Source organism: Cottoperca gobio, chromosome 19 (genome assembly GCF_900634415.1).
Source record: "Cottoperca gobio chromosome 19, fCotGob3.1, whole genome shotgun sequence".
Taxonomy (NCBI): domain Eukaryota; kingdom Metazoa; phylum Chordata; class Actinopteri; order Perciformes; family Bovichtidae; genus Cottoperca; species Cottoperca gobio.
Genome location: NC_041373.1, coordinates 16,043,475 through 16,054,095, shown reverse-complemented (window position 1 = coordinate 16,054,095; position 10,621 = coordinate 16,043,475). Strand labels below are relative to the sequence as shown.

The window sequence follows — 10,621 nt, the reverse complement described above, 5'->3', positions numbered from 1 at the left end:
ATTATTTACTCACCTGGATTTGATTCCAGCAGTGTCACTAAGGTTTTAAACAACATTCAAACTTTAGGATTGGGAAATAAAACTTCTTAACTACACAGAAAAAATATCATCAGCAAGTTACAACTTTAATTAAAGCAACTTGGAAACAAGCTAAACATTTCTATACAATACACATGCATCGGGTCTGGGGTGTGTGGGGAGGGTATGATCCATACATGTTGAAAGATGTGGGGTATCACATTTCATAACAGTCCTTTTATTGGAGGACAAGTCTCCATTGTATCCGCCAATAGAGGAGGATAGGCGGAGTCAGCCGAAGTGGCAGCGAGCGAAGTTACCACTTGACGTTGTTTTTAGGACAATTTGGAAAACTTTTCAAGGATCTCTATCATTTCACACCACAAGGTATTTATCACTTTTTATTTTTATAAATACATGCAGTTATTTCCAAGCGCATGGATTATACTGTAGTATGATGAGTTGGTTTATTTGGCTCCACAATAGGCTTACGTGGCATGCAGCGCGTGTGTTAGTGTGTGCGTGAGTATTTGGTAGGGTCCAGAGAAATGTCACCGGCAGGGAACTGTAATGAATCATGATGGACTGATACCTTTGAGGAAAAATAAGTAGTGTACAATTTGATAACATCTAAAAATGAATGCTTTTACAGCCACTGTTGAAGGGTGTGGAAGTATCCAGTCTATGCTCAGAGACAAGAGCCGCCTATTGCATCAGCCTTACTTTTATTTTTTCAAATGAACTAAAACGGGGAATATCTGACGGCAATCAACACAAAACTGAAGAAAATAAATATTTGCCACGTGTTATGTTTGACGATCAATGAAACGTGGATGGAATTAGATCAAATGTCAACATTACTATTTAAAATGATGCCAATATCAATTTCAGGCCCCTGCTTTGACAAATATATAAAAGAAGAGTGGAGTCCAGCTTCCACTGGTGAATTGCTTGTTAAACTCTGGCAGCATATAGTCACACGTGTTGGGAAATACATTTAACAAGAATTGGTGTTTGGGTTTATGCTGCGTTCAAGCTCCTTCAGTGAATATGAGTGTCAACACATCCGCAAGCCTTCAATACATAATTACAGCAATGGTAGAAAATTAACTATTGTAAGTACATCAACTTGAGTAAGCTACAGCTACATAAGTTACTTTTCTGCAACTTTATATTGTATTGAATCAAATAGCCATCATTATTCATCATCATCAATCATCATTGGCAGAACATAAATAAATAATTAATTCACTGGATCCAGCTTTTCAAATGTAATAACATGTTTAGGTTTTAGATTGTTAGTTGAACTAAACAAGCAGTTTGAAGACATCACCTTGGGCTCTGGAAGATTGATGGATAATCAACAGATTAATAGATAATGAAAATAACCATTGTCTTTTTTTTAGACACAAATCAATACATAAAAATAATTTAATACAAAATAATAAACAGGAATATTTAAGGCACAATTTCGTATTATATCTCTTCACTTGAGCCTTTTAATGGTGATATTTTATACAATCTTTAATACTACTACTTTATGCCACTTTGAACTAATTGAAATGCTTTTTATTAAGGCAGCTATTTTATCTCTTAACTATTAGCCTTTTTTATTCTGCTTTGTAATACTATTTTTAATGCTATTTACTATTTTTATCCTGCTATTTAATACTATTTGTAATGCTATTTCACATTTAGATCAACACTGTGATTATTGTACTGTAAATGCTCTGTATAATTTTGTACTAATTTTTATGTTTTTGCTGTGAAGCACTTTGGGCTGCAATTCTTGTATGAAAGGTGCTATACAAATAAAGCTTATTATTATTATCATTGTTATTATTATTATTATTATTATTATTATTATTATTATTATTATTATTATTATTATTATATATTTACATACATACTTTACAATCAACACATGTCCTTACAATATATGTCATTTTTATTGGTACAATATTAGAATAGTTTTAATGTGCAGTTCAAACTCTTTTCCAAAACAGTAAAATTGCACTTAAATATATATAGAATTAGGCTAGAATAATCAATAGCTTTATGATATGTATTTTCCTCAAATGTTCTGTCACACGTAAATAATGCAACAGGATACGTGTGTCCGTGCCAACTAGTGCCCAGATGGCGTGCAGCCCCTGAACGCAGCGCTGTAGTAATGGGTGCGGTTTACTGTATTGCATCACGCTAAAGAAACAAACCCACGGCTACACCAATGAACACGCGAGCGGCAAAAAGAACTACCGTATTCAAGGCATATATCTGTGTTAATATCTCAACTATACTGTTAAATATCGGCATCGAAGTGTCCTGATATGTTACATTTAATCTGACGAATAGAAACAGAAGAATAAGTGCGCTCGCGACGCGGTGGATAACATAGTGACAGAGCGAGCGGCAGAACACACGTGCTCGTTTCCTTCTTTGCGAGGAGAATAAAACATCCGTTTCCTGCCAGCTCCGGTTTATCTTCCACCTCTTCGTTGACAGTTGCCGGTGCCAGGTGAGTGTGTGTTATATCAGGAGTGTGTGTTGTGTCAGGAGTGTGTGTTATATCAGGAGTGTGTGTTGTGTCAGACAAAGACAGGTGGTCGGGGGATGTAACGTAGCTTAAGATACCGCGCTAACAGGCTACCACTGCCTTAATCTATTAAAAGTGAAGATAATAAGGAACTAAGTGCACTTAGTAATGTAAAGTATGCTAGGAGATATGTTTCAAGATTATTTTACACCTGCGTTACTGTGCAATTACTTAATAACTTGCCATTGTTACTGTATTACACTGTACATTTCAAGCAGTAATCTTGTTTCCATCTTGTTTCTTTTACATATTGAGTGTTATATATATATATATATATATATATATTTAAACTTCTCTATGTTTATATACATATTTTTATTTTATTCTAAATGGAGCAAACTGTGACTAAATCTAATTCCCCTCCCGAGATAAATAAAGTGTTTCTGCCACGTGGTGGAAAGGATGGATGCCTGTTTCTCAGCCACAACCCCAGACTGTACATATACATATACATATACATATACATATACATATACAACACAGTCTAATGCATTGGCCCTGGCACAGTAAACCTGTGAAACAGTATCATTGCTTGCTGGAGTCAGAGTATTAAGTCTATTTGTGGTACACCTTAAGAAAAGGCCACGGACGACTGTGGAGCATCCCCAAAACTACTCTTCAGTAGTCCCCATGAATCTAATGTTGACAATCAGCCACAGTCTCAGTGTACTGCTTCACATTTTGACCAGTGTCCCCTCCTGTCTTAGATGGAGAAGCAACCTTTGCCAACTGACGATGACGGGACAGAAACCACAGAGTCGGGCATTGACGGGTACGCTGGCGAGGAGGGCCAGCCCGGCCTGTCCGAGCCTGCCGCTCGAGCAGGATGGAACAGCAAAATAGAGTATTTTTTGGCTCAGGTGGGATTCAGCGTCGGGCTCGGCAACGTCTGGAGGTTTCCATATTTGTGCCATCAAAATGGAGGAGGTGAGTGCTTATTATTGGCCCACAAAGGTTACAAAGGTGCCCTGAAAGAGCTTCCTGTTTCCTGTTTGCCAATGTGTTGCGTCTCCTTTTACATCATTTTAGTTCTGAGTAACAAAGCGTGGTGTTCTCCTCAGGGTCTTTTCTCCTCCTGTATGTGCTGCTGATGCTGATTGTGGGCATTCCCTTGTTCTTCCTGGAGCTGGCAGCCGGGCAGGCCATCCGACAGGGCAGCATCGGAGTGTGGAAGTACATCTCCCCCAGGCTGGCAGGGATCGGCTACTCCAGCTGTGTGGTAAGATAATGATGCTGTGAAGCCTTCTTCTACTATGGGATGTATAATATACTATGTTTATGATGTTGAATGTATTCCAGGTCACTTCGTGTTGTACCGTACCGTTGTTCTCGTACGTCCTCAGGTGTGTTTCTTCGTGGCTCTGTACTACAATGTGATTCTTGCATGGAGTATTTTCTATCTGGGGAACTCGTTTCAGTCCCCTTTGCCTTGGACACACTGTCCGCAGGAGGGGAACGCAACAGGTAAACACGGCATTACGGTTCACAACTTATAAGATTTGAGATGCTATAAACGTATAAGCTGTGTGTCACATGTAAGACTAGTGATTGATGTTTAATTTATTTGTCTTTGCACCAGTAAAAGAATGTGAAAAGAGCTCCCCCACATCGTATTTCTGGTACCGCAAAGCTTTGGACATCACAGATTCGATTGATGAGACGGGCTCTTTCAACCCTTACATCGTGTGCTGCCTGCTGGCGGCCTGGACCATCGTGTGCCTGGGAATGTTCAAGGGTATCAAGACCTCTGTCAAGGTAACTGTTGTGACGAAACTTGTATCCTGTGCTACATTGTTTTGGTATTCACAGTTTGCCCAAATCCCAGTCATGTGTTGGGCTGCTCAGATTAGATCTCTGGAATGGCTGGTTTAAGTGATGACGCACTTCAAATGGCTAAATCCACATTCTGTATAACACTTCAGATGAGAGGATATTTGTGGGGCAATGTGTTGTTACAGTAGGATTAAACAGGGAACTCACTTAAAGAGTTTATATAAGCATTTGGAACACACCGAAGCTAATTCACTTGTTACTGTAATAATGTTTTCTCACCTTCTAGGTGATGTATTTCTCCTCCATCTTCCCCTACGTGGTGCTGTTCTGCTTCCTCGTCCGAGGGCTCATGCTGGATGGGGCGTCGGAGGGAATCACCTACATGTTTTACCCCAAGGTGTCCGCACGTAGAACGTCTGGTTGATTGTAGAAAAGAGAGGCAGCTGTGAATATTCCTCTGACTTCCCCTTTTGTTCCCTGGAAACACTTTCAGCTGGAAATCTGGGGGGACATGCAGGTGTGGCGGCAGGCAGCCACGCAGGTCTTCTTTGCCTTAGGGTCTTGGCTTCGGGTCCATTATCGCCTACTCCTCGTACAATCCCAAGAACAACAACTGCCACCGCGATGCCTTCACTGTCTCCACTATTAACTTCCTCACATCTCTGCTGGCCTCTCTGGTGGTGTTTGCTGTGCTCGGCTTCCGCGCCAAAAACAAGGCCATGACATGTGTGGTCAGGTATGTTTGATTACTGATGACTGTTGAGATATGCGTGAAAAGACGCCACTACATGATGACTTCAAATGTAAGTCACTGGTATATCAATATTTCTTAGGGTTGGGCAATTGAAGAACAAGTGAGAGCTGCTGCTCAGCGGGCAGCGGGGAAAAACTGTGTAGAGCTTTTTTTTTTTAATAAACTCAAGACAGGTACCACCGTTTCTTTAATTCTCCATGTTTTACAGACCTTGACGTGTGTTATTGCATGAACTGTGTGTTTTTACAGCTGTTTTCTCTTTTTAATTAGTAATATAAAGGAGTTGTCGGAGCAGTTTCTCAGTGGGCCTGTGGACACAAACCTGACGCCAGGATTTAACTATTCTGATCCCAGTTCTGTGGCTCTAAAGGACTACAGGGACTGGTTCCAACAGCATGGACATCTGTTCCCAGGCAATCTAACAGACTGTGACCTGGAAAAAGAGATGCAGCAGGTAAATATTGAGTGTTTGGACATCAATTTGCTTTTGTGGATTTCTATTATGTGTGTGTGTGTGTGCTGTACATTAAAGTTAAAGCTGTCACTCTTGTGTGTGTTCAGGGTGTGGAGGGCACAGGCTTAGCTTTTATTGCCTTCACAGAGGCCATGTCATGCCTGCCCGGCAGCCCCTTCTGGTCAACACTCTTCTTCCTCATGCTGCTTAACTTGGGACTCAGCACCATGTTTGGCACCATGGAGGGCATCCTCGCCCCTCTCACTGACCGCTTCAAGACTCTGGCCAACAACAAGACCAAATTCACAAGTAAACACATGTTTTTACCTCAACCATTGTTTCTTCTTGTAAGGAAGAATCCCATCAGTTGCTATTGGACAGTAATGCCTCACGCCATTATGTTGCTGGGCAGATCTCTCACTCTGAAAGTGACAGCCAGTAGATCAGTGTCGTGTCACGTGTCCGAGAGCGGAGACTAAACATGATTTCCTGCCAACAGGAGGAACATGAGGACATGCACCATCTGAAGTTATTTAGGACAAACCATGAATGCATCCGTTGTGTTTAACCGGACGTGTTTCTGTTGTTGCAGTTTTCAGCTGCCTCGTCGGTTTTCTAATTGGCCTGCTGTTCACTCAGCGTTGTGGAAACTACTTTGTGATGATGTTCGATGATTACTCTGCCACTCTACCCCTCATCATTGTCGTGGCTTTTGAGACCTTCAGTGTCTCTTGGCTATATGGCGCTGACAGGTGAGGTCTACTTTCTGTCTGCAACTTAAGTTTCACGTCAATGTCAACAAATCAGTTAAATTCTCTGATCAATCCGGGAAAGTTCACCAAACTGTGTTTCGAAAGGTTCCTTGATGACATTGAGGCGATGCTGGGCTGGCGTCCCCCTGTGATTTACAAGTACCTGTGGAAATACGTCTGCCTGCTCGCTATGCTGGGGCTGCTGGGCGCCACCGTCATTCGCATGTTCATCAAACGGCCCACTTATATGGCATGGAACCAAGAGCAGGTGTGGAGGATGATCTTACAGAAAGCAGAGTAGTTCTACGTTCCTGTTGTTTAAGTCCTTGAGTGATTTTAATGAATATTTCTCTCCTCAGGGTTCTGAGGAGATCCTTGAGTACCCAGGCTGGGCTCTGGCAGTTATGGCCTTACTGATCATATTTGCAATGATGCCCGTCCCAGTGGCCTTCATTCACGCTGTTCTGCTGGACCGCACAAGTCACACAGCCAGAAATACAGAGACGGGTCAGTACAGCATCGTTAGCACCGAGGACAAGTGCGAAACTCCGATGACTGACATGTCGGACCCGGACCGAAGAAACGGGACCGCTGCTTCCTTTTCCTAAACACTTGGCGTGGAAGGGAGAAGGTGGGAAATGACTCCAAACTTCAGCGGGCCGTTTTGAAGAACAGTGGATTATCTCAAAGCGTTTAGTGAAGCTGTGGCACAGAAAAAGATTCCTTTTATTTTAATATTTAAAACCTTCTTCTGTTTTTTTTATGCGGAACAAACAACTTACTGTTGTGTCGTAACACAAGGTAGGACTTGCAATCATTTATTGTTACGGAGTTGGTGTCCAAATGAGCAAAAAACAATGTTTCTTTAGTTTTCAGCCGTAGACGTCACGTTCAGTAACCGTCTAAGTGAGACGGTTACATCAGGAACAAGTGAATGCAGCAATTGGGTAAAGTATTGGGGCTGTCACCATCAGGAATTCCATACAAATAATTGTGATTTAACGATTTAATTGCCTTTTTCTGTTCATGTTGTGCCGCACAGTGGTGACTTAAATCCAGGTTCATTTCAATGGCTACTCATCCAAAATAATTTTTTGGGCAAAATAGTCAATTAAGAAAGTTTTATCTTTTGCTGCAGAGATTTATTTTTAAATCGCTTGTTAAACTGTCGACCTAATGTATCGACAACGTCAGTGCTTATTTCTTCGTCTGCCCCGAGTGTACTCTCTCTCCATCGACCGCACTGGTTACGCTCGCACTCCACACACAGAGCTGTTTCTGAAATGACCCACGCTGCTGTTACAACGCCACAATTCCACGCACACATCTTAATGTGAACTGTCTAATGAGAAAAGCTGGATGTTAAGACTACAACTCCCACATATCTTTCCCTTGTAGGGGAGACTGCTGTAAATCGAGAGAGCACTTCTCCGTCATCATCCTGCTTTGTAAGCAACAAAGACAGAAGAACCTGTCCATCAGCTTTGTTTCCATGTGTTGTTCCTGACGTGGGAACCTTGAAACACACCTAATGTCACCTAAATGTTGGCTTTAGAGTCCCTTGATTGTGCAAAACGATCGCAGTTGGCTCTAAAATCCCGACTATGTAATAATTACAACAGGCATACACAGTATTAATGCTAGTTACTGCACAGAAGCCATCTGACCATATTTATTTCAACAATCGTCGACACAAGGACTGTTTGCTGTCTGAGCTTTGGCGGTTTGTCAAGTGACCGTATGGTACAAATGTTAAGGTAAACTGTAAATATGTATATAGTACATATTGTAGAAACTCTTTGAGAACAAATGTAATTGAACATGTGTGGGACCTTCTGTCATTTTATTATTTGTAAATTAGAAATGTGCATGATGCATCTCTTTTTCCTTAAGCTCGTGAGTTTAGTGCACTACATGATGTAATTAATGTGTTAGTTTGTTTTACATTTTCTATCAGAATGAACTTTATGTATGTATGTATGTATGTATGTATGTATGTATGTATGTATGTATGTATGTATGTATGTATGTATGTATGTATGTATGTATGTATGTATGTATGTATATGTGCCTTCAGACTCAATCACACTGAGCGAACAAAACGTGAAAGGCATTCCAGAAAATGTATAGTTTTAAAAAGACATTTCTTTTTGGCAGATTCTTTTTAATTGTAATTAATTTTTGAGAAAATGTAATATATTTTTGCCATTTTATTAAAAACCTTTGAGTGCATAGCAACATGTTGACATAATAAAATAAAATTTGCCCAAAGAATCCCTCAGGTTACTGTATTCGGTTATTTCTCATATTTAAAAAAAAAAAAAAAATATATATATATATATATATATATATATATACACACACACACACACACACACACACACACAAAGAAATGTTTGTAATTCTAAAGCTTTTGTGTTTGACATGGTAGTTTGAGCTGTATGAGATGGAAGCAGTACATCAATGTGCCAGCAGGGGGCTCTGTTGCACTCGTGTCAGAGTTGCTCTGCTAAACACCATCATGTTACAGCAGCTCGTTTGACCTCTGCACGAACACTCAACCTCTCATTGGGTTTGCATTTTTTATATTCGATGGCTCTATGTTTTAAAAAGACTTAAACAAAAACAGTTTTCACTAGTTATGAGCAAAGCATTTCAAAGCGTACAAACAATTGGGCCAGAGAAGAACTTGCTGAAGCTAAATAAAGATTTCTTTTTGTTAAGGCTGTTTTGTGTATCTCAACACAGCACCTTGTGTAAGCCACGTTGTACATGTGTATGTTTGTGTGGAAGAGCACTCACAGGTGTCCCCTTGGAAATACTAAGTGTCTGGGGAGTTCAGTTGTCTTGGCTGCGGTCTCACTTCAGTCAGCCAGAAAGGCGTCGAGGACAAGAGCAACACCCGGCAGAGAAACACGACCTCCTCGCTTCGACCTTCGGTAAGAACAAATGACAAGATCTTAAAATGTTAAAACGTGTCTTTGCATTACGGTGACTGCGTTTGTGAGTGGGATAGTTGGTTTATTACCCGAGCAGGAACAGACCGGGAAAGTATGAAAAACAATATTACTTGCTGCTTTCCTATGACGCATCATAAACATGTTGTAATCTGCTTATAGCACTGTGTAATTAGAGTTATAAGCACTCATAAAACTCACAATAATCACATTATAAAACATTTTATAACTACTTACAATGTCAAATATAATACTTTATCATTGCTGGTCACAGTGTAATATAGTTCCCAGTGTTGTAATACATTATAATGTTTTTATAATACATAACGAGCTGGTTGTAAGTCACTATATGTTTGCTTTAAATTGGGAAAATCTATGTAAGAAACACATAAAAAGTTGTAAAATGAATGTTTAATGGGTCATGGGTCGAGAGAAAGCTTTTATATTAACAATAATATTTATGTTTTCATTGATTATATTTTCGCAGGTATCTAAGTTTTCATTTCCAGACGTACCAGTGGATGAGCCACATGGCGGACGTGGCAGCTCTCTGCCTGCTGCTGGTGTTTCCACTGAGCAGCTCCCAGAGCACGCTGCGGTCTGAGCACCAGGCCCCGGCAGCAGCGCCTCCTCCTCCTCCTCCCCCACCGTACATACAAGACTTACTGCGAAAAGAGGAAACTTCTCATTTAAATGCAAAGCTAACGTGTAAGTGTAGTTCAAAGAAATGTTGTTCCGTTCAGCAAAACTCTACGGAAAGGGTGAAAATGAAAGGGTTAACCAGGATCCTTCTTCTGAGTTCCTTTTTTTTTAATCTGAAAGAAAAGTGTGTGTTGTTGTAATACACCAGAACCACAAGAGGCTGAAGTGCACCACGACCCCACGTTCAAAATAGGACTAAAAAGCATTCATGTCTTGCTCCAGGTGTCCTGGGTAAATATCCCTCCTGCACAGGGTTAATGTCAGAGAAGCCTCAATCACAAAGATGTTCCACATTGACTGGATTCATGTGTGACTCAGATGTTCGTTGTGCCTCCACAGATGCCAACGTAGACGAAGATAACGCCAAAGTGGGTCTGTTCATCGCTGCGGCCATGGGAACCTTCGCTCTGATGGCTGCAGTGTACTGTATCTTCAACAAGTTCTACACCAAACACCAGTACCTGCACACGCAGCTTAACGATGACTCAGGTAGATTAATAGATTCTTCTTCTATTAAATTATTATTGCATTAGATCCTCTTTCAGTCTTACACTTGAGGAAACTGCAGCACTGTGGTACCAAATTAGATTGCCTTGCAGGGTTGTAAAAATACAC

At 40.7% G+C, this 10,621-nt stretch overlaps 1 protein-coding gene across 1 annotated transcript; it reads left to right on the top strand.

The window, feature by feature from the left end:
* The first annotated feature begins 3,321 nt into the window (after window positions 1-3,321).
* On the top strand, window positions 3,322-8,622 carry LOC115024486 (sodium-dependent neutral amino acid transporter B(0)AT2-like). The gene is given in 12 exon segments (XM_029456095.1): window positions 3,322-3,541; window positions 3,676-3,833; window positions 3,958-4,078; window positions 4,194-4,369; window positions 4,674-4,784; window positions 4,881-4,943; window positions 4,945-5,123; window positions 5,412-5,595; window positions 5,703-5,904; window positions 6,188-6,347; window positions 6,453-6,615; window positions 6,707-8,622. Coding segments are annotated over 12 exon segments (1,986 nt in total). The 3' UTR covers window positions 6,956-8,622.
* Window positions 8,623-10,621: the final 1,999 nt, after the last annotated feature.